Source organism: Labeo rohita, unplaced genomic scaffold, assembly GCF_022985175.1.
Source record: "Labeo rohita strain BAU-BD-2019 unplaced genomic scaffold, IGBB_LRoh.1.0 scaffold_188, whole genome shotgun sequence".
NCBI lineage: Eukaryota > Metazoa > Chordata > Actinopteri > Cypriniformes > Cyprinidae > Labeo > Labeo rohita.
This window is the reverse complement of record NW_026128088.1, coordinates 55823-79869: the sequence shown is the minus strand read 5'-3', so window position 1 is coordinate 79869 and position 24047 is coordinate 55823. Positions and strand designations below refer to the sequence as shown.

The 24047-nt window shown below is 34.6% G+C and overlaps 2 protein-coding genes across 4 annotated transcripts; both read left to right on the top strand.

Annotated features, from left to right (window-relative positions):
* Nucleotides 1-9: 9 nt before the first annotated feature.
* Nucleotides 10-5797, top strand: LOC127159052 (uncharacterized). Its single transcript, XM_051101996.1, has 3 exons — nt 10-134; nt 4737-5060; nt 5592-5797. The coding sequence occupies exons 1-3, from the start codon at nt 59-61 to the stop codon at nt 5795-5797; spliced, it is 606 nt and encodes a 201-aa protein (XP_050957953.1). The 5' UTR covers nt 10-58.
* Nucleotides 5798-14368: 8571 nt separating this feature from the next.
* Nucleotides 14369-24036, top strand: LOC127159048 (uncharacterized). Of its 3 annotated transcripts, none has more exons than XM_051101994.1 (5): nt 14369-14734; nt 17053-17370; nt 18103-18248; nt 22982-23037; nt 23164-24036. In XM_051101994.1, exons 1-5 carry the CDS (start codon nt 14551-14553, stop codon nt 23270-23272), a joined length of 813 nt encoding a protein of 270 aa, XP_050957951.1. In that variant the 5' UTR covers nt 14369-14550; the 3' UTR covers nt 23273-24036. The 3 variants fall into 3 exon arrangements, with proteins under 3 accessions (XP_050957951.1, XP_050957950.1, XP_050957952.1); XM_051101993.1 differs by having other exon boundaries at nt 14394-14743; nt 23164-24029; XM_051101995.1 differs by lacking the exon at nt 14369-14734 and adding an exon at nt 15239-15562 and having other exon boundaries at nt 23164-24031.
* Nucleotides 24037-24047: the final 11 nt, after the last annotated feature.

Here is a 24047-nt window from a genome sequence, read left to right as displayed (position 1 = left end):
AATAGCGCATGTCTTAGCAGCAGCACTGGTTGCAAAGTTGAATAAGTGTTTCGGAATTATGTATTTTGAATCTTTTTCTCTTGTGCTTAAGATGATCATCTTAATCTGGATCTTTATCGGCTCTTTATTTACAGGTACGTTCAGTTACATTTATATATACACATTCATTAAGCAGACACTTTCATTCAAAGTGGCGTGCAAATGAGGAATACAGCAAGCGATTCATAATTAAGAGGCAAATAAACACAGGAAATCCTAGAATCTAGTCTAAACTAGGCAGGGAGGGATGAAGGAAAGAGAAAGCATTTTTTATTATTAATTTTAGGATGCAGCATGGGCGTCGTTAGGCCATTTTAGTGGGGCTATAGCAAACTATTATTCCATTTGTGCCATACAACTTAATTTTTATTACAAAAAATATCCAGAAATATCCATATATATGTTTTATAATAAATATATAAAAAATATCCATAAAAACAGAACAGTTTCAAGTAGTTCTCAGATATTTTACAGATACTTTTACAGTGGCCAAGCAGTATTTCGATTGTTTAAAACAATTTAAATCAATTCAGCAGTTATACTGATAAGGTGAATGTCCATTTTTAGGGGAACGAAATCGATATTTATTGCAGTGTACATTTGTCTGACTCGGCGCGATACTGAAAGCGTTTTAAAAAAGGAAATGTGCAAATCTTACCGTTTTCTTCGAGTTGTAGCGTTCAAATACAGTAGTATTTTTCATAATATTGTGGAAATGCCTTCACATGAAGTCAACACCTCCGTGCAGCAGCGGTTGTACAGTGAGCTATTATCTTTGGCCCTATACAAACTGGAAAAAGGACCGTTCGACCACTAAATCGAGGTATAATATCGAAGTGCGCATCATTGAGCATTGTTCTCCCTAAACATATTTGATCATTACATGAGATCTGCAGGTTAGTTAAAATATGAATTATTGTGCACCTATAGCACTGCTCGCTGTCATTAAAATATAGCGTGCCACAGGAAAATTAATCGAGTGCATCCACTACAAATGTCTAAATTCATTCATTTTTTAACTTCTGCGTAATGACTTAATGCAATTTCAGTACTTATCTCCATTAATGAGAGTGGAATATTAAATGTAAATGCATATTGAAATTAAAACAGAGTTTGAAATCGATTACTTAATAACTTCTCTCACTCCAAAATAGTTTGTACGCATGGTATACGGTAAATATTTACGCCAAGTTTATTATTATTATTATTATTTTTTATAAATCACAATACGTGCTTGAAAAAATGCCCATTTAGCCAATTTTGTATGTACGCAGCTTTTATAAATGAGACCCCTGTGTGCGTTCAGTCGTTATAGGTCGCTGTCCTTTTAAGATTTGATGCACGGATAAAATACGACATCCGATTTCTTTCTCCGCTGTTGTCATTTAATTGAGACTGACTGTGTTTACCTGAATGATTTTCTAGATAAATATTTTGTAATAATTTCATGTGTATATGTCTGTTCAGAGTTTTCAGAAGAGGATTCAGTTCCTCTCTCACTCTCTGTCTGTATGTGCACGGGGAGTCACTGCAGTTCGTAGGCCCCTAAGCAGTGGTGGACGAATTACACAAGTTGAGTACTTGAGTAAAAGTACAGATACGTATAATAAAATATTACTCCAGTAAAAGTAAAAGTGCTACTCTTTCAATTTTACTTGAGTGAAAGTACAAAAGTACCCGATTTTTTATGTACTTAAGTAAAAAAGTACTGATAGATTTATTTTGCAATTTTATATAGGCTACTTAATTGAATTTTATATTAGCACATATTTTTTTTTATAATCCTACTGCTCAAAATACCTGGGATTTTCCCAAAAAATACATTTTTGTTGTTGATAATGGACTATGTTGATGAGAGTGATGTAGTAATATTCAATGTGAAGCTTACACTGCAATGTACCTGAGAGAAAACAGATTTGACCATCAAATTTTCACCAGTAAGAAAAAAGTGTTTTAAAGCTCGTTTGCATAACGTCAAAGTTATATATGACATGGGAATAAGGCCTGAAGTTAGCAAGAACATTTTAAGGAAAATATAACTATATTTTCATAATGATTTTTTTCCTTTCAAATATTGTCTGTGTAAAAACACCCCTGGCCAAATGCCCCCAGAGAGCATCACTTTCCACTTCGATAATTACTGTAGTTACCATGTTCTGAGCATGACATCCTTTCTTTTTCCCTCGGATGTAATCCATCTAGGTGGTTGAATAAAAATATGTGGACTTTATATCTAAAAATTCTCAACTTAGCACCAGCAAGCAGCTAGACAGTTAGCATCAGCTAACAATATTTGCTTATTTTTAGTATGGTTATGAATAACTGTCTACTCTAGCTAATCCAAACAATATAAAAATGTATACCGTTGCTAAACAATATAAAAACAGACGTCACGTAGGGCTACATGCATAGCATTTTAATAAAACTGCTAACGTTACATCAGCGAGGAATATGAACGTGCATGAGTTATTTTATTTAAGCTGTTATTTAAATTTTTCGTTTTTGATGTGTCTGAATTCAAACATTTCAGTGCGCTTAAACAGATCACCTTTTACAGCAGATGTAATTCACAAACAACGGACAGCTCTGACCTAAATATGATTTTCAGTTATAATAATTAATCCTAAAATTCGACATTAGTAACTTACTTTTCGCAGCATCAGTCGCGCGCACACAAGATCTCCCGATTCTTACTTGTGAATTCAGCTGACTGGAGACTCGCTCTAAACGGATCATTTGAATCAATGAGCTGTCGACCCTAGAAGAGCTGCATTCGGATCATTCTAATTTGTGAATGAATCGTTTGGTGCGACTGGCGAATCAATTTAACAGGTTCATTGAAAAGAATCAGTTTGTTCATGAATCAGACACCGCTTGTGCGTCTCAGAGCACATGATATATTATAAGGAGTAACGATATGTTTTATGAAATGTAGTGAAGTAAAAAGTACGATCTTACACTTTGGAATGTAGTGAAGTAAAAGTGAAAGTTTCTCAAAATAAAACTACTCCAGTAAAGTACAGATACTTGAAAAATGTACTTAAGTACAGTAACGAAGTACAACTACTTCGTTACTGCCCACCACTGCCCCTAAGTATTTTAGAGGTGGTTAATTGGTACGAATTCCTACGACCTCACTCATACGAATTTTTAATTAGTAATTTCTAAGAAATAACAAATTTCTTAGACAAATTTAAAGGCAAATTTCTTAATATTTAAATTTTTTGCACCTTCAAAATCCAGATTTTCAAATGGTTGTATCTCGGCCTAATATTGTCATATCCTAGCAAACCATACATCAACGGAAATACTTCAGTGTATCGAAAGGCTTGACTGTTTCATTTTGCCCTATATTTGTATACTTTTTCCATAATTAATCTCAGCATGCTTTTATTTTGTGTCGCTAGAGGTTGCGTCAGTTTAAATTAAAAAATGTCTTTTGTCTGCGCTCTGGAGTTCTGTTGATTCTACTAAACTTAAATTACTAAAACAAAAAATAAAACTTAAACTTAACTATATAAAAACTAAATAGGCTAGAAAGCTGTCCATAAAATAGCCCCCCAGAAAAACGAAACCAAATTATTAATGAAACGAATAAAAACAAAACTAAATTTTATAGGGGAAATTAAGAACGATATTGAAATAACAGGGCTTTAAAACTAGCGGCACCAAACGATTAACTAAAGAAACACTTTAAGTAATTAGGCCAAAGCACAATATGAAATAACTTTAACTCACTAAATAAATAAACATAAAACACGTAACTTAAAATTGGCCAGATATAAACAAATTAAATACAAAACGAAAAAATAAATAAATAAATAAATAAATAAAATGCCTTAAACATCTCACAGATTTTACACTCACAATAGATTGGGCTATTGCATTGCTTAGTCTACTCCATTTTACTATGAAGGAAAAGTATAGGCCTATAGGAAGGTTTTGGAAGATGGGTTTCAACAAATTATTTATTTATTATTGAGGGTTTTTTATGGCCTCAAGTATATTTCTGTAGCACAATGACTGTTTATCAAAACATCAAGAAAAATTTGTTTCCTCATGTCATGACCCTAGTGAAAAATACTAAAAAGTATTTTAAATACATTTATTTTGTGCCAAATATACTACATTTACATATATATGTGCTTAATAAAAATACCCTGCAATTACTTTATATACTTTTATACTACACTAAACTGTAAACAACCAGTATGGTATACTGAACACATTATTTGTGTAGAAGTAGTGCTGAATTCCAACTAAAGGTATAAGTGGAACTACTGCAACTGCAAGTATACTTCAGGTAGCCCTATACTTTAAATATCTTGCATTTAAAGACTGATTTTATAGAGAGGTGATACAATTCTTATTAATAGTAAAATTAAATCACATATTGGGCATAATATTTTAAAAATGCATGTTGTGCAATGAAGAAATACTCTAAATTAAGTTTAATTATAATTTTATATCAGTATGTCTTAAGTGATGTCAATAAATATGCTAGTGGATTGAAGTATGTTTAGTATGAAGTAAATATTTTACAAAAAAATTATGGCTTAGGGTTATTTTTCTATTATTCAGTTCCTTTGAGAAAATCTAATACAAAATCAGGTTTGGTGCAAAAATAGTACTTGCGTATTCTGACAGCCCATGACGATGAAAACCCATAATAAATATTTTCTTTCTGTCCCAAACAGGTGTGGCGTGTGATACTGAACAGAACTGGATTGCAACTGTTGGAGAAAATATAACCATACCCTTCAAAACTGCTGAACAGGAGAAAGCCAATAGAGTGACCATCATTTTTCTAAAAGAAAAAACTGTGATTGCCCAGTACTGTCGCTGTGCCCACTGTGAGGACTGTGATGTTGTCAAAAAACCAGGAGTCTTACTGAAAGTTGAAGAAGGAACTGTGTTGTTGATTCTTCTAGATGTCAGCATCAGAAGCTCAGGAACCTATGAAGCAAGAATCTACATTGGAAACAATGTGTTTAAGGAGACCGGTAGCCTTCTTGTCAATGGTGAGTATGTTAATATGCCTGTTTGCCGGTAATGTTTCACAATCAGGATTATAACATAAATAATAGAAACAAATCAAAGCTGTGCTGTAATGACTTGGCACGCTGTAAAGAATTATATCTGCTGTTTTCATAAATTAAATTAATTTTTTTTAAGCTGAGTCCCAAACACTGAAATGATTTCTGTGAAAGCCTCAGTTGAAACAATTATAAGTGATAACATTCAGGTGATCTTACTGATGTAAAGAATCAGATGTGACTCATAGCATGAACTCATTTGACGCATAGCTTGAACTCCTCAAGATTTCTTTAATGATTTAGTAAAGAAGAAAAACCTTTTACCTGAATTATTTCTTGGGTAATTTTTGTTTAAACTTCTGCAAACATGCAGATCCTTGATAGATTTTAATTTATAAAAAATGAGCAAAGGCTTTTCTGATCAGTAAAGTTTTAAGGTGGTAACTAGTGATGGGTCATTTGAGATTTGCACTTTCATAATCCACTAATTGTTTCTTTTCCTGTTGCACCTTACAGAACCATTTTCCCCGAGTAGACAGCCACCCCACACCTCTACCTCAAAACCTCACAACTCCTCTGAACACCAATGGTTATATTTAGCAATAATAATAACAACAACAATGATTCTAGCTATTGTCATCTGTGGGGTTGTTTGTTTCATCAGAAAACCCATGAGGGCAAGTATGGCTTATATTTATGCTTTAAGTGATGAATATGAGTGATATAGTTTTAATGATCTGTGGAACAATATATTATATTATATTATATTATATTATATTATATTATATTAATATTTGTTCATTTTTTTTGTCCATACTTTTTTTTTGTTTGAGTGATTTCTGTGGTTTGAATAATGCACAAGTTTTCATTCACTGCTGAATAGAGCCAAATATCCAGTAAACAAGCAATATGCATCTTCAGTTATTTATACACATTTTTTTTTAATTGAACAAACCCTGATGAGACCTAATACCATGTATAACACCAAATATAAGCCCAAATAAGCATCAGTTATTAAATGGATCCCTGGGTTGTGTAACACAGTCCCATTAAATAATTACTGCTTATTTAATTGGTGCTTATTTAGGATCTTTAAAAGGTCTTAATTTCTAAAGACAAATAACATTTCTAGTTACGCCCAGTTATGCTGGCTATAAAAAATTACTTTAGAACAGAGCATAACTGTGGTCAGATCACCTGATTATAGATAATAACAATCAAAGAGTTAGGTGATGGTAAATGGATTCATTTTGATTGTCTAGAGATTTTTTTTTTATCAGCAACAGTTCATGTTTGGAGCAAGTGGATGAAAGTTAATCCAAGCTTTTGTAAAACTCAAAACAAGAGCAGAGTGATTGCCTGTTTTTAAACAGGCTTAAGAATAATGTTGTGCATCTAAACATGTTCATTACTATATTATTTGCTTGTTTTTGAATTTTTACAATAATGTCAAGGAATGTGACTTACATTGCATGTATAAACCTTAAGATTTAGCTTTCACTTCAGCACTTTCTTATTTGATTTGATTTGCATCTTGTAATTGTGTTATTTGTGTTGACTATCAGGAAAGCGTGTCAGCTAATGAACTAGTTACTGTCTGAACTGCTGTCTCCAGGTATGAAGCTCCTTACTGGTTTACAGTATCTATTTCCTCAGGTCTTTTCATGTATCGCATGATGTTTTCAAAAAGCATATTGTACTTTACGATATTGGACATTACTAAAGTCAGTTTTCTGTTGTTCTCTTTACAGGTCCAGCATCTTTAAAGAGAGGAGACACTGAAGATCAGCTACATTAGGCCTGTTTAAGAGATTTAAGTATTGTTTAACATGGGAAGCTCTCAGCCACTTTCATTTTTAAAAAGTAGCTCTCGAATGAAAAAATGTTGGAGACTCTAGCTGTCAACTATACAGGGAACCCAATTATTTGGTGCAGTAATATTAAAATTAACAGCAGGGCCTACTATTAACAACTATTATAACAACTATTATATTCAACTTCTATTATTTTTGGGATATAATAATTACACTCAAAGTTCTAAGTGCCACAAAAACAAAAGGAGATTACACAAAGCAAATAAGCAAAATAACGAGTTAAAATACTAGTGCTAGTTTGAGTGAAAAAAAAAACAGCCCTACCCAAACCCCTGAAAAATTTGGGCTTCTCAGGCTTTTCTCATTGCGAATCCTTGATGTCAAAAACATTGCTTCCAGCGTCCCATCACATTCTCTGAACACATGCTAAGGCTCAGTAGAATTATCCAGAACACAAATAAAGTGTGTCATTAAAATATTTCAAATTAATTATTAAAACTTTCTCAAAAGTGTTAACTTGTTAAAATAAAAATTAAGTGGAACACAGTTTAAAGTATTTTGTGCAGAATATTTTGATCCAGAGTTTTGACATGAGAGTTTTTGGAAACCACTTTGAGTTGGTTTCCATTTAATAACATTAGTGGACTATTTTATAGTTTAATGACATCATTAAAATGTAAAATAATAATAATAAAAAAACATTCAGAGTGAAGCCCATTAAATTCCAGCAAAGCTCCACTGGCATACACATCACTGGGATTTGTGATTTGCAGTACAGTATAATTTTTTTCTCTCTCAAACATTACAGGTTCACACACACAAACGCACAACATTTTTTATTTATGACACGCATACAAACCACACTCAGACATCCATACCAACATTCTCACACAATTATAGCTGCATAATTTATCCAATTCACTCTATTATGGACTATAATATGCATGAGAAGAAAACAGGAATGAAGCAAGTATTTGCTTTATATGCCAAACTTGGAAAAAAAATGGCACCATCTAGTAAAAAAAATAAAAATAAAAAAATTAGTAGAAATTTTAATTTTGAAGCCTTGCCAACAGAATGAAACCCTATTAACAAATATTGCATCATTTTATAGTTAAATGGTACTGGAATTAAAAATTAGCAGTAGGGTTTTTTTTTTTTTTTTTTTTTTTTTTTTAGGCCTTTCACTTTTTAGGTCAAAAAGTCACTACTAAAGAAACCTGGGCCCCTATTCACAAAGCATTTTCTTTTAACACTAAAAGTTCTCCTAAATAGCAGTAAAAGTTTTTAGCTAAGATTTTTCTCTTAAAACCTATTCACAAAGCTGCTGAGACAAACTTTTACTAAGGAATAAAGAGAAGTCTTAAGCCAAGAGTAAGGGTGGGGTTGACCTTGTTGCTATGGATGATGTCAGCATACTTATTAACTATGCACACTGTGATTGACTGATAGGAGAGAGATTTATGCTGCGTTCACGCCATATCGTAATTACCATAATTTCGAGATGACAATGTGACGTTCTACTCGGAGTAGTTTACGTCCTCAGATTCGGATTTATGCTTTTCTATGGCAACACTATCAATGCTTAACCAGAGCCTACATCGGTCATGTGGTACAAGTCGTAGCTCTCAGAAGAGTTCCAGTTCACAAGCTGTAATTACGAGTTCTACGAGGACCTGAACGTTTTTTACAAGTTGGAATCTCGTAATTACGGGAATTCCGATATGGCGTATGCACCTTTATTCACAGAAATATTATAGAGTGCGATATTATGTTGCCATTTTCAAATAAAGATTAAAAAATAAAAATGTTGCAACATCCAAATAAAGATGTTAAAATACAGGCTAAGTGTCACTAATTAAACAAATATATGTTCAGTTTAAATGTCAGCCTCTTACATGTATGCTTATCCTAAACAATTAGTGAATATGCATATAAACAGCCTTTTAATTACCAGAGTAGAATAATCATGGTTGATAGTAAGACATGCAAACATACAAGAAAAACAAACCGGACGCAAGAAAAGCTATTACTTACTAGTTGGGATAACCTCCAAAAACCAAAGGTAATAACTTTTTAAAAGCTCATAATCGTCACGATTCTAAAATGTTTGTGTTCCGAGGCAGATTGCCGGCAACAGCCATTTTAGGATGGTTTGTGGTTTGTTATTAGTGACTTAAGAGTCTTCTTCACTACTCCTAACGTTTCACGATTTAGGAGCTTTAGCACTGACATGCTTTGTGAAATACGTTTAGAGCAAAAATGTAGAAGTTCTAAATTTAGGACTGACATGCCCATTACTTTTAAGATCGGCAAGTTATGACCTACTTTTAGTCACTGAAAGTGAGAATGTTGCCTTTGCGGCCGAAAAACCTGCCGAACTATCGGATGCAGTTGTTCGTTCTTGATCACAAGTAGTCATAATATGAGTAGACTGCCTTTTAAGCACAGTTTTGTTTCTATTAGATTGGTGAAACACTGACTGTTGTGGAGACTGTATATCCTTCGTTTTTCACAAGTGCTTCCTGTCACTTTCATGTTTTGTAATCACTATGATTCAAATGTCAGTGGTCTACGTAAAGTATATTCATTCCTAAAAAAAATACTTGAAGGGGAAAGGAAATTTTGCGGTGTTTTTTAATGTAGGGCGTAATTTATGTAGTGTCTTGCTGATTTCTTGCCATGCATGTCCGTGTTCTTATAGGTATATATATTTTAATAAAATAAACATTGTGCCACATGTCTTTCCCATAACTTTGACTGGTGTTTTCTCATCTGGTTCAATAATTCTCAATACGGTAATAATGATGGTAACATGAAAATAATAATAATGCCTCAATTTTACTCTGCCATAGTATCATAAACGTTACATCACCGTTAATTTATAAAGTTTGTACAGTTTAGATGAAAGGCATTTATTGATAAAATACAAAGTATTTCATGAAAATATGGGTTTGTAGATTCGTAACAAAGAATTACTCTGTGCATGCAAAATTGTATTATTAGAACTGGATTTAAATGTACTTTAAATATTTAAATATTTAAATATTTTTAGAGTTAAAAGTTCACTCGTCAGAAATACCTCTAACTTACCTCAGCGTTTAAAGAAGAAAAACATGACACTAAACTTGAATTGGGTGTAAACAACAATGCCTTGAACATTACAAAAAAAAATGCATGTTTATGTATGTTGATATTTACGGCAATAAAATGTTACACTATTCTTCACAGAAATAGGACATGTTTTGTAATAATTGTAATATAAAGATATTAATATTTATACAAAAAACATTTATGCTGACAGACAGTTATCTTTTTAAAAGCAAATCATGTACCATACTGAATGAAATACTAGTGCTAGTTTGACTGAGAGAAAAAAAACAAGTAAGGGGAACACCCGCTTTTCTGCTCGTCTTGTTGTGGATCTTTCACGTGAACTCGACCTTAACCAAACGGCCTCCTTTCAAAAACATTGTTACATGCTCCCCCTGGTGTTCACAGAACGCAACTGAAAACTATAAATTCACATTTTGTGAAAGGATGATTACATTTTTATTAAACACTTCCATGCCTTTAGAGTTTCGTGCTTTATATCTGTGTTTCCTGGTTCATTCAGTTAATTAAATCATTCAATTTAATTAAATCATTAAAATGTAAAATTAAAATAAAACATTTTAAAATAAGAACATTCAAAATAAAGTTCTGTACTGAGCCTGTGAGGAGTGCTGTACTTTTATTGAAGATAAATCACAGGAAAAGTGATTGAATCCTGGAATAGGCTGAATGTTGAGTCCCTTAGTTTGATTTTGGCTATGAGGAGAAGCAGGAAGATGAAGAACCCTAAGTGAAAGTGGCCACTCAGTTTTGGCCGGGCCCAAATAAAAGTAAAAGTATGCCTACGCCACTGCTTGTGTGATATTTCTTAACATATGATTTAAATATTAGACAAAAACTCATAAAGGGGTATTTTGGGGTATGTCATAGTATGTTTATATTTCTTCTATTTTAGCCATTGGCAACCAAGACAACAAAGCTTCGAGCAAAGCTCACAAGAGCCTGTCAGTGGACTTTTCTAAGATACTGAAGATCTTCTGCCTCATGTTGTGAGTAGCTGTAGCTGAACAGCTGTCGAGAATTATGAGCCTTTATCACATTCAAACTTCCCTCTCTGTCTCCGCCATTACTTTCAGACACATTGACAAACACATGCACACAGTGAAACATGCTGGTGTTATATATGCTGCAGAAGACAGCGACTTGCATAACTGAAAATCTTCATTGGATAAATATTTATTTATTTATTTATTTATTTACTTTTTAAATTTGATGAAGGAAGGCAATCATAAATATATTTGATGGTCTTGGAGTGAGTTGAAGCAATGTTGAAATGTTGATAACACACTTCTTAAAACTGAAATGATTTTTGTAAATCCAGAGGTCAAATGCTGTGTGGCATCTGATTAGTGACTATTCTGGAACTGGAAGACAAAGAAGGAAGTGGTTTAGAAAGCAAGATTTAAAAAAAAAAAAAATGTGTGTGTGTGTTGCACAAACAGAAGTGGCGGAGTTTTCAGGTGGTTTTCTGGTAGTCTTTTATTAGTCACACTCTGCAAAATGAATAAACACAAGAAGAAATTAGACCAGATTTCATTGTGTTTTGACATGACTGGCAGTATGACTTCTTCATTAATGAATGAAACTCTTGTTCATAAACTCACAGTATACAGTTTCCTGATATACACAACATTCAGAAGTGATTACAATGTATTGCATCAAATAAACACTGTAACTCACTTACATCAATATTACAGTGATCAAACTATAATGTTGTGCTAACATACACAAACTGTGTAAAAACACATTAAGTTTACTTTATATAACTCTCTTATAAAACTATAAACTTTCTTATAAAACTATACATTTTCTTTGCCAGCATCATACTACTCATCAAACAATGACAGAATATGACTGGACACAAATGACGTAATCATATAGGATTTCTTTGAATAAGTGAGGACCCTAGCAGCAGAGTTCTGGATGTATTGAAGCTTATTTAATGTTGTGTTTGGTAGACCATAGAAAAGAGAATTACAGTAGTCAAGTCGAGAAGTAATGAAAGCGTGAACCAGTGTCTCAGCATCCTTGATGTTTAAGAAGGGACGTAAACAAGCTATATTGCGGAGGTGAAAAAAGGCAGATTTAGTAAGCAAAGAATTGTGAAGTAGGAAGGAGAGATAGGAGTCAAAAGTTATACCCAGATATTTAACGGTGGTGGAAGGACTAACCAAGATCCCAGAAATGTTAACAGTGTCAGTACAGAAAGAAGCAATGTTTTTTGGTGAACCAACAAGTAGAACATCTGTTTTATCAGTGTTGAGTTTGAGAACGTTACTGGTCATCCAAGCATTTATGTTGTTGATACAAGCTTAAATGGAGTTAGTGGGAAAGGGATGGTAGTGTTAAAAGCTGATATAGAGTTGAGTGTCATCTGCATAGCAGTGGAAGTTGAAACCGTGACGGCGGATGATTTAACCTAGAGGAAACATGTAGATGATGAAGAGTAGAGGCCCAAGAACAGAACCCTGAGGAACACCATGAGAGACAGGAGCAGTAGAGGATTTAGCCTGGCGGATAGTAATGTAATGTTGACGGTCAGACAGATAAGAAGTGAACCAAGCTAAGGCAGTTCCAGAAATACCAAGAGTAGAAAGTTGTGAAATGAGAATACTGTGAGAGATAGTGTCAAATGCAGAGGAAAGATCTAAAAGAATTAAAATGCTAACAGAGCCAGAGTCAGTGCCCAGCAAGCAATAGTTGTCATTTTAATGTCTGTGTCGCGAATTTAGCTCAAAGGGAAATGTATATAAATAATTACAATTAATTATGATTAATTACAATTACTTATATCAGCTGCCAGTAGTAACTGTAGCAGAATCAATTTTCCATCAACTAATCTGTTCGCTCAGCGAACATTCAGTATAATCTTTATATCAACTATAAGAAGTGATATTTTCTTGGCCACAGAAAATAACTTTCTTAAAGTACCATTGCATTAGAGCATGTAGCTCGAATCGGAATCGTAAAGGGACATTAATTTGCAAAGCAGAATCAGAATCAACACTCATGTAATTTGTGCACAAGAGTCTTATTAACGAAGGACTAACACATAACTAATCTAAACAACAAACATAAAAGCACTCATACATAGGAGAAGGGTCAGTGAGAAGCAGTTAGAGAGAGAGAAGGAACATGAAGCTATGAAAAGAGTCAGTTAACCACCTGCTGTGAAACCATCAGTGCTGTCTACAGCTTATACTAAACCTCTGTATGTTTAGTTAAATGTACGATACTTGCATTGCCTTGGTAGTTGAACAAGTGTCCGAATGCAGTCTCTGGTGAAGGTCTTGAGGGTTGGAGCATGGTGGTTTTGGAATCGTTATCACGTTCTTCCTGGTCCGAAGAGTGATGAACTCCAAAGATGTTCTGACTCAATGGTGACTGGGAGTTTCATCCCATGTGAAAAGTGAAGAGGAACCAAGAGCTGAGCGGGACCCAGCTGAAGTCCTGTGATCCTTGGGAAATGGAAAGACAAGGCCGCAAGGCCTGGCGCGTGCTTAGGGAAGTCCTGAAGAGTTCTAGCTCATCTTCTTAGGTTCTGAAAGAACCACTGACTGACTGAGGCGAGTCATGAAGATGAATTCCAGAGTTGAGTGGAAGTGTCTGGCTCTTTGTGGTCGAGAGCCAGTGTTGGGCCTATCGGGCCCGCCAGGCACGCCCTGTGCTGGCTCCGGCTCCCCATGGGTTCCTCCACACGGGCAGCAATCGGAAGATGTTGCAGACGAGTGAAAAAGTGAAGAGAGAGGGAAGAGAGAGGGGTCGATGCCTTTAAACTCTCTGGAGGCTCTCTGGAGGCTGTTATATTGTATATAACATACAAGTTTCACTTTTTGAAACAAATTATTGAAATAAATGGACTTTCCCTTGATATTCTAATTTTTGGCACATACCTGTATTTAGTTGTGTATGTTAGGTTTTGAACTTAAATTTAACCGTTTTGAAAAGAGCATGTAAACCTGTGCAAATTAGCCTGTGGGTCATTGAGTTTTGGCTTTGTTTGTATCTGAGTAAGAAAAGAATTCATGTAAAGCAATGACAGCCTTAATGATTCACAGTTTGGCCCATATGTCAGTTCCTTTCATATAGACTGTGAAGAGTTTTGGAAAATAAATCTGACTTTTAAAAAGTGCTCGCGAGCGCCCTCCATGCAGAGAGTTTAGGGCAGAGGTCTCAAACTCAATTCCTGGAGGGCCGCAGCTCTGCAGAGTTTAGCTCCAACCAGCTCCAACTCACACCTGCTTGGAGTTTCTAGTAATCCTGAAGACCTTGATTAGCTGGATCAGGTGTGTTTGATTAGGGTTGGAGCGAAAATGTGCAGAGCTGCGGCCCTCCAGGAATTGAGCTTGAGACCACTGGTTTAGGGCATGAGCTTGATTTTGGACACCAACGATGACAGGAGAAATCCTAAGAACCGTATCATGCCGCCACATCTGAAAATCTAATATTAAGGCTGTTAATCCATTGTCAACCCCGGACCTAAAAACAAAAACTAAAACCGGATTATGTCAATACTTTAATATTCCGCAACTTAATTTACATTAGATATGCTCGATCTGAGATATGTCAGTTCCTTTCATGCAGCGTTACGCGAACCAAACGATGTACATCAAAATATCGCGAGAACGACTCGACAACACCGTCTGGACCGATTACAGGAAACTGCCCTGTTGCCACTGCAGCCATTGTTGTTCGTCGTTTTACTCCATGATGGTAACCTTCGCTATTGCAGTAAGTCATGTAAGTAAAGAATTCAACTATCTGAGACCATGTTATTGAATCTGAAATAATTTAGTATTCGCAAAACAAATTTACATAATACGAGCTACATTAATAATAACATATGACGTAGATCTGCATTGCCTATCGCATGTTTAAGAAATAGTATATGGTATTCAAGCTCACATCGACAGTCTAAATTAAGTAAATAATTTTTCTGAGTACACTGGTTGGCTATGAAACTGGCCTCAGAGTCACAGAAAGGACTGTTTGGTACAATAAAAATCTTTTCGGATATGTCTAACTGCATTGCTCCAATACAAAAGCCGATCGGTGTACCCAAATTCGCAAAAGTCAACACCCATTAGAATACATGGAGAGGACGGGGTTATTAACTTACTGTAGCCGCCCACTTGGGGGCGATCGAGATGCACTTTAGGCACTTAGGGTTACAAAATACAAGTATTGCTCACTGCAGAGCCAAATGGCTTCCAGCTCCCTCTCCGGATGTCAACTATGACGTGAACTACTGGGTGGAGTTATGTTTAGCATGCGTCTCCACAGAGTTGGTGACTGAAAAGAGGAAAGTTCGCCAGGGGAGGATATCACTGGTCATATTAATCACAGGCGACTCTTAACAGGAGCTAAAGCCAAACTTTACACCATCTAGCCTTAGCAAGAAAACCCACATCTGGAGTGTTGTTGAGCAGTTGGTGGAGAAATCGGAACGCGTCTTTTAATTTAAACATTCAAGCGCTGCAGAAGTATTTTGAAGCAATTCTGGGAGATTTTTGGAAAAGATGAAATTCTTAATCTTCATCTTTGTCATATTAATTTCAGGTAGGTAATTAAAGAATTAGGGGTTAATGGAAAGTTGCTTGTTTTTTATCCAACTCTAAAACTTAACTGTCTGTTTATTGTACGAGGATTTGGACTTGCTTTTTCAAAAAGACGCCTAAAGATTGAAGCAGTCTGAAGGACCGGATTTCGGTGCGGTGACTGCTGCGCGACTCCTGGTGCGCCGCGGTTAAAATCTGGGCGTGAGTCGCGTGTTGTGAAAGTGACAAGGCAAACGCTGTTATGTGTGTGCGTATCATATGGTGTATGTGTGTGTGTTGTGGTATATTGACCTCTCATGTTAGGGGGTGTTTTTTTTCCCCCTAAGATGTAAGTGCACACAGCCAGCCAGGAAGTGATTGCGGTAATTTTACTTTTATGTTTGACATTCATTAGACATTAGAATTAATACCAATTAAAGTTTTTGTGCCTGTCATGTTTTGAGCTCAAACTAACTCAGATAGACATAAATATATGCCCTTTACATTGCACAAGGCTTAATTTCAGGAAAAAAAGTTCTGCCACCGTTTGAAATAAAGTCATTAAACCAACTGTAAACTATTCAGAATATTATTCCCTATACAAGGCTTGTTTTTCTGATTATGATTTTATTATTTTTATATATGGTACTGAATTCATATATATATATTTTTTTTTACTGAACCCGCTAAATTTCATTAAACTCTGCCACAGTTTCGAAATATTATTACCTATAATGCACAAGGCTTGTTTTTTCTGATTATGATTGTATTATTTTTATATATGGTACTGAATCCATATTTTTTAATGTTTTAAATACTGTACCCACTTAAATTCATTAAACTCTGCCACAGTTTGAAATAAAGGCATCAAACAACTGTAAAATATTCAGAATATCATTGCCTATAATGCACAAGGCTTGTTTTGTCAGATTATGATTTTATTATATATATATATAATGTTTTTTTTTATATACTGAACCCACTTAAATTTATTAAAGTCTGCCACCGTTTGAGATAAAGGTATCAAAAAACTAACATATTTTAAAATATTCTTGTTTTTTTTTTTCAATTTCATGGTACCCAAAAAATTAATAAAATAATTTATGTTATTCAATTCAATTCATATTCATATTATTTTATTTTCTGAAATAAATTAAGATTTTACACTTTTTAATCACAAATGCTCATCTTGACTAGCTCTGCGATACGCAATACTATATGCGTTCTCTGGTTCAATACAGTTAGGGTATGTTGAAAAACTCCCATCTCATTTTCTCTTCCATCTTCAAAATCATCCTACATCGCTGTTTTACTTTGTAAAGGGCGTTTGATCTTCTTTGCACGTTCAATTTCTAAAGACTGGGTCGGAACTTCTGCAGTGACGTTAAAATAAACAATGCATGCATATTTCAAAATAATATTACTTTACCTTATTGAAGAGGTTGTTTTTGGAAGACAAAAACTTGTGAAACAGTGTTCTAAAACATAATAAATACTTTCTTTCCCAAACAGTGTGTGCTGCTGGGTTGAATTTGGAGGCAGCTGATGGAGAAAATGTTACCATACATTTGGAAACTCCTGAACTGGACAGAGCTGATCGAGTGACGATAGCTCTTACAAGAGAAAGTGAGAAAAAACTGATTGCGCAGTACTGTTGCTGTGCCCAACGTGGGGATTGTAATGTCGTGGAAACACCGGGAGTCTCACTGCAAGTTCAAGAAGGAACCTTAACTCTTCTAGATGTCAGCTCTAGAGACTCAGGCTTCTACGAAGCAACAATCATTGTTGGAAACAATGTGTCCAAGGAGAATGCTACACTTAATGTCAACAGTAGGTATATTACTACAATATGTCTGCCGGTAATATTCCAGAATCAGGATTATGAGAAAAATGACACAAATGGTCATGATTGTGCTCATAAAGTCATTAAAAATTAAATTCTTCCTACTTGAGCTGTAATGACTTATGTGTGATATTGCAAAGCATTTTATCTAATGTTTTTATAAGAAGTAATATTAATATAAATTACACAGTGATGTGAATTAAAACTGCTGAGACTATTATTCCAAACAAGCAAATGGTTTTTGCAAAAGTCTCAGCTAAAACAGTTATGAGTGACAACGTTTAGGTGGCCTTGATGTAAAGACTCATCATTTGATCTGCTGAATGAACTCAAGATGTATTTAACAATTTGAAAAAGGAAAAAAAGGATTGCATTATTTTATCAGGTGCAGTCACATTTACCATTGCTTATTTATTGTGCTGACCTGCAGAAACCTGCTTGATTTAAAACTGGGTTCTGTGTGAACTGTGCTTCAAACATTGCTATTGATAATAGACAGTGGACCTTTTTGCCAGCAAAATTTCACAGAAATTTCACTAATGTGACTTTAGACTTTGATTTAAAAAAGAAAGAAAGAAGGAAATTCTAATAATTTGGTGGTTGGTAAGAGTTGCTAAAGTAGGATTGGTCAGTAAACTTTCAAGGTGGTACTTCATGAAGGGTCATTGGTTAATGGTTTATAAACCTCTAAATATTACTCTTTCTGTTGTATCTTACAGAGCCACCATTTTCCTCCAGTAGAGCACCACCACAAACCTCCATCCCAAAACCTCCCAACTCCTCTGAACGCCATAGATTTGTATTAATTGCTCCAGTGTTCATCTTCGTGGTCTTGGTGCTTTGTTTCTTCTGCAAATGCATGAAGGCAAGTATTACTTAAATTTGTTCTTCGATTAATGGAAATGAGTTGTCAAATGTTCTAATGACTTGAAGCCATATTCACCAAAAATCTTAAGGCTAAAAGTTAAAGGCCTAATGCAGAAACTGAAAAAGAGGCATTTCACTGCTAATCGTAGGACTCAACTAGAGTAATGTAAAAGGTCTTAATTCCTATAGATGGAGGACATTTTTCTAGTTCTGTTCTGTTCTAAAATATATCTCTGGCTAGAAGAAATACTTTAGAACAGAGCATAACTGCGATCAGATTACTTGAAACAAATAACTGCAAGAGCCAATCACTGTTCTGCATTTTGATTTTCATTTGACTGGAATTGAAACATTTAACTTAGTGACTTTAATTCACCGTTTGTCAACATTTAAATATATATTTACCTCCAAGTGAAAAGTTGAAAATCAAGATGTTTATGTATGGAGCAAGTGTATTTAATCTGAATTACTCTGGTCTGGTTCTGTTCATCATTGATTGGATGAGAACAGTTCAATATTACTGGCTGTGGAAATCAGCGGGCGTGGCTCATTATACTACAAGGAAAACCCTGTAAGTAACGCACGCTTTTGTGCAATCAGAACGGCGTTTTTAAAGGCGCCCTGTGGCAAGCCATGAGGCGTTAAAAGTGGCGCTTTTTACAAACACTAACACTTGTACCATTTACGCACATTTTTTACAGCGTTTTCTATCAGGGCAGCATATTTGACTGCGTTAATACTGTTTTGAACACCATCAAAAATGGCGTTTTGTATGCAAATGCGATTTATCTATAGCATAATTCTGACCCCTTTGGCTTGCCATATTAATGAACTTTTGCCGCTGTGCTCTGAAGGGCTGAACTGAACCCAGCGACCAGTGCAGCGCTTTGCGCGTTCGGTGTGAAAGCCGCGTTAATGCATTATACAATGTTGAAGTTTACAACATAGAGGTGTGCACGGTTCGCTTACATAAGCCAATTGCCAGCACTTTCCACGGTAGACCGTGTTAACTTGTCGATCAGGCACTTCAGCCGTTTTATCGAGAATCTGGCTCCAGTTGTTATGGTAAAATCGATGCCATCTTTTCTATGTATTGACAAGTATCCAGTGCTGTCAGTCAGTCAGTTCTACGACACGCTGTACGCGGTAAACCAATCATAAAGGACTGCGCCATCTGACCAATCACAGCAGTGAGGGCTCACGGAGAGGAGGGGTTTAGAGAGACTGATTCTTCGAACTGCTTCACGAGTCGTTTAGGAATCATTTAGAAATGGGCTAAAATTAAATCTATTTTTGGAGAAAACTGAAGTGTTTTTTGACCTTGCATACATGTAAACCTGTTTTGGGAGTCTATTAAAACAATATTAGCAACCTTTAAAATGGCATTATAGGGGCACTTTAAGGGTGTTTGATGATCTTTGCATGTTCACTTTACAAATACTGGGTCTGTACTTCTGCAGTGATGTAGGATGATTTTGAAATAATTTTTAAAGTTGAGAGAGAAAATACAATTGGAGTTTTTCGACATACATGTCTTGAGGCAGAATACACAGAGTTCAACGAGAGCAAGGCAAGACGAGGGTTTGAGAACAAAAAGTATTTTAATTTTATTTTTTTAATGAAAATAACCGATCGTTTCACTAGATAAGACCTTTCTTCCTTGTTTAAAAGAAAAAAAGAGTATAAAATAATTTAAAACCGCATTTGGGATCTTGGGATTACTTCTAAAATGCTTCTTAAATGAGTTTAAATGTAAGAAATATTGAACATATGTTTAAACGGTAAAATATGTTGTATTGAGAACTATAAGCCTATTTTAATGAAAATAAAGACATTTATGCAAAGAAAGCAGGACAGAAAGAAATATCAAAATAAATGAAAACTAAAACGAAACTAACAACAGTTATTGAACACCTAACTAAATAAAATAATTATCAAAAATAAATAATTTTCGTAATCGTTCAAATGATCACTTTCACTGATGCTCTAGAAACACAACGCGTAAAGAGCCAGGGGTGTAAACTTTTGAACAGAATTATGTGCACATTTTTCTTATTTTGCCTAAGTATCACTTTGCCCTTTAGAAGCTACAGAAGATACTTACAGTACATGTTTCTCATAAGACAAAATAAGTAAAATTTAGGATGAAGGATTTTTCTGAAGAACAGCAGGCAGTTTAACTGTTCAGGACAAACAAGGGACTCATGAACAACTATCACTAATGGAAAATCATTTAATTCAATAGGGTCATAAAAACTATCTGGTCCTTGGCAGGTCTTCAAATTTAGAAAAGAAAACCTCAGATGAACAGCAACACATGCCATATTGCATATGTCATTATTTTTTTAAACAAAAAATAAAGCCCAGATTGAAAAGCCATGTATGACAAAGTTAGGACACCACACCCTTACTGTTAACATAGGAATTAAGAGGGTATGTAGCAGTTCAAATGCCTTTGATTAACTGATCATCAGCAAGTGTGAGAACCTCTATAAAAGCAGAAGTTTTGGCACTTTGCTGATCTGGAGCCTTCAGGTGTGTGTTAACACAATGTCAAGGAGAAAAGTCATTAGGAGTGATCTTATAGTGAAGCAATTGTTGCTGCCATTAATCTGGAAAGAGTATTACAGCCATTTTCAAACAATTTGAAGTCCATCATTCCACAGTGACAAAGAACTACACCTCATACTCTACAGGCCTCAGTTAACATGTTAAATTCTGAAGTTCATGACAATACCATTCGAAAAATATGGCATGTTTGGAAGGTTTGTCAGAAGGAAGCCTCCTCTATCTAAAAAAAAACATGGCAGCACGGTTTATGTTTGCAAAGTTGCATCTGAAAAAAACAATAAGACTTCTAGAACAATGTCCTTTAAACAGACGAGACCAAAGTCACACATTCCATGTGACCATGAACTTCTAGAGTAAAATGTGAAGACATCTGTCCAACAGCTAACGTTGGACCAAAATTGGGTCATGCAACAGGACAATGATCCCAAGCACACCAGAAAATCTACAACAGAATGGCTGAGTTTACATTTCAACTTACTGTTTAAAATCAAGTGATTTTTCCAGTATGCAGCAAAAAGGACTTATTTCAGTGTATGCATGTGCTGTCTGAAAGACAAGAGCACTGAATGAACTACTTGTCGGCTGTTAAATAAAAACATGTCAAAAAGACCATCTTGGCAAATATTCATGTAAACGGTCCACTGTATCTAATGTGAATGTAAATCAGATGTGTATATTATATCTGTGCATAAGTTCTAAAAATGACAGCACCCTCATTGACCTGCTACTCTGTCATTTAATGTTCAAACAAAATCACATGTTCTTAATAAGCATAAATGTATATTCATACAGTGAACACTATATGTAAGTTCTTGCATAAAAGTATCAACTGCTTACTCTGTATTGTATTATTTTGCTGCCATTTCCTGCTGTGGGTTTGCAGACTTGGGCCTTTGTGGGCCTTTGACCCACCTTTGTTCTGCTAGTTGTAGTCCTCTGTTTTGTTTTTTAATGTTCTTTTACTAGCTTAGTTTTTATAAACCAGGTAGGGATTCTTATTTTGTTTGTTGTTTAGGTCTTGCTGTCTTTAGGGTTAGCTTAGGGGTTTTTTTTTTGGTAGTAATTAATTTCACTTTTTCTAAACAAACTTTTCTTCTGACTTCATAGACTAATAAGTGCTTGGACAGGAACTGAAAGTTGAAACAAGCTAAATTATTTACTTTTTAAGTACACTTTATATCTTGCATTTAAAGACATTATTATTATTATTATTATAAAGTGGTCATACAATTCTTATTAATAGTGAAATGAAATCACATATTGGGCATAATATTACAAAATGCATGTTGTGCAATGAAGAAATACTCTAAATTAAGTTTAATTATAAGTTTATATCAGTATGTCTTAAGTGATGTCAATAAATATGTTAATGCAATTGAAGTATGTTTAGTATGAAGTAAATGTATTTTAAATAAATTATGGAATAGGCTTATTTTTCCTCTTCTGTACATTCAGTATATACATCCTTTTAGAAAATCTAATACAAAATCAGGTTTGGTGCCAAAATAGTACTTGCATATTCCAACAGCCTGATCGGTAAGGCAGATGAAAACCAATAATAAATATTTTCTTTCTGTCCCAAACCGTTGCGGCGTGTGATACTGAACAGAAGTGGAATGCAACTGTTGGAGAAAATATAACCATACCCTTCTTTCTCTGCTGGGATCATTTACAACCACATTTGTGATTGTTTGAAGACACATTTAAACTACATTTTGAAAGTTCAAACTCAGGGCACCATATCAGTCCATTATATGAAGAAAAATGCTGAAATGTTTGCCTAAAAAAACTATTTCTTTACGACTGAAGAAAGACAGACATAAACAATGTAATCATACAAATAAATAATGTATTTGTGCATTTCCAAATTATATGAAGTTAAAATAGTTTAAAAAGCTTACAAAAGCTGATTGGCAATCTAAATATCTATTTGACATCTGATAGGAAACGTCCTATAGATGTATTGCACGAGCATCCACTTAAAAAAAAAAAAAAACGTCTTGCAGATGTAAAGTAGATGTCTCTGTGATGTACGTGTGCTATCATAAATCTGTTAATTACTAAATTATTTGATTGTTGTTTGTTGCTTTGTCTTCTGCACCTTTTTATTTGATTTGATTTACATCTTGTAATTTTGTTTTTGTGTGTGTTGATTTTCAGGGACGTGATCCAGCAGCTGCTGTTGAAGAAGCCAGAGAAACCCCTGCTGTCTCCAGGTATGAAGCTCTTTACTGGTTTATGAATGTTCTCAGGTCTTTTCATGTATCGCATGACTTTTCCATAAAGGATATTTTGCCATGTTGAGTCTGACTAAAGTCAGTTTTCTGTTGTTTTCTTTACAGACTCAGCATCTTCAAAAAAATGTATAGGAAAAGAAATTGCAGTGATTGTGCAGCTGTTTCCTTTAAGGCTTGTAGAGGAGATCCTGAAGATCAGCTCATGGATACCTGACTTGCTACTGAGTGTTTTGACTGTAAATGTTGACTCTCATTGAATCTAAAACTAAGGTGTCAAAACGTTTCTTATCAGAAGTAGCAAAGCACAAAGCTCTTTTTTAATTATACCCTGACTTGAACTTTTTAAATATGCCATTAAGTTCTAAACAACACTTGACTGGCGGGATACAGGCAGCCCCAATCATCAGCTGTTTATAAATGTTTTTTAACATCGCTTTTATCAGTGTTCCAGTATTCCAAATATTCCAGAAAATGAAAGACAAATGGTAGCATTAGATTTTCACAAGTGCTTTACAGGTTGGTGTGCAATATAAATTAGATGTCAAATTCTAAAAGTTTTTATGTGTAAGTTATATTTTAATATTTTTTTCACTCAAAAATAAAGATTTAAAGAGGAAAGATGTCTCTCTTTCTTTGTGCCCAATTTTTTTATATAAATGTAATGTCAATTTTTGATTTGCTGTCTGTGTCTATATTAGAATGTTTTAGACCCACATATCTTTCCCACAACTTTGACTGTTTTTTTCATCTGATAAAAATATGTTAAAAAATGTAAAAAATAATAATTTCACTTTGCCATAGTATCATACATGTCAATAAGCATTCATATGAAGTTTGTGCAGTTTAGATGAAAGGTGCTGATTAGCACAATACCCTTTTTTATCTTGTCAAAATCAGCCTTACATGTTCAGAGCGAGCCATTCTATTGCGTGTTCAATTAAATAAAATTAAACATTTTACAACAGAAGGCGACGCCTTCCCCACCCTTA

What these genes read in the sequence shown, in the direction of transcription:
- LOC127159048 (XM_051101993.1), top strand. Translation starts at nt 14,551, where the DNA reads ATGCTCGATCTGAGATATGTCAGTTCCTTTCATGCAGCGTTACGCGAA. An exon ending in TCGCTATTGCAGTAAGTCAT is followed by an intron (nt 14,744 to 17,052) that starts GTAAGTAAAGAA and finishes TTTCCCAAACAG; the next exon opens with TGTGTGCTGCTGGGTTGAAT. An exon ending in GAAACCCCTGCTGTCTCCAG is followed by an intron (nt 23,038 to 23,163) that starts GTATGAAGCTCT and finishes TTTTCTTTACAG; the next exon opens with ACTCAGCATCTTCAAAAAAA.
- LOC127159052 (XM_051101996.1), top strand. Translation starts at nt 59, where the DNA reads ATGTATTTTGAATCTTTTTCTCTTGTGCTTAAGATGATCATCTTAATC. An exon ending in TATCGGCTCTTTATTTACAG is followed by an intron (nt 135 to 4,736) that starts GTACGTTCAGTT and finishes TGTCCCAAACAG; the next exon opens with GTGTGGCGTGTGATACTGAA. An exon ending in CGGTAGCCTTCTTGTCAATG is followed by an intron (nt 5,061 to 5,591) that starts GTGAGTATGTTA and finishes TGCACCTTACAG; the next exon opens with AACCATTTTCCCCGAGTAGA.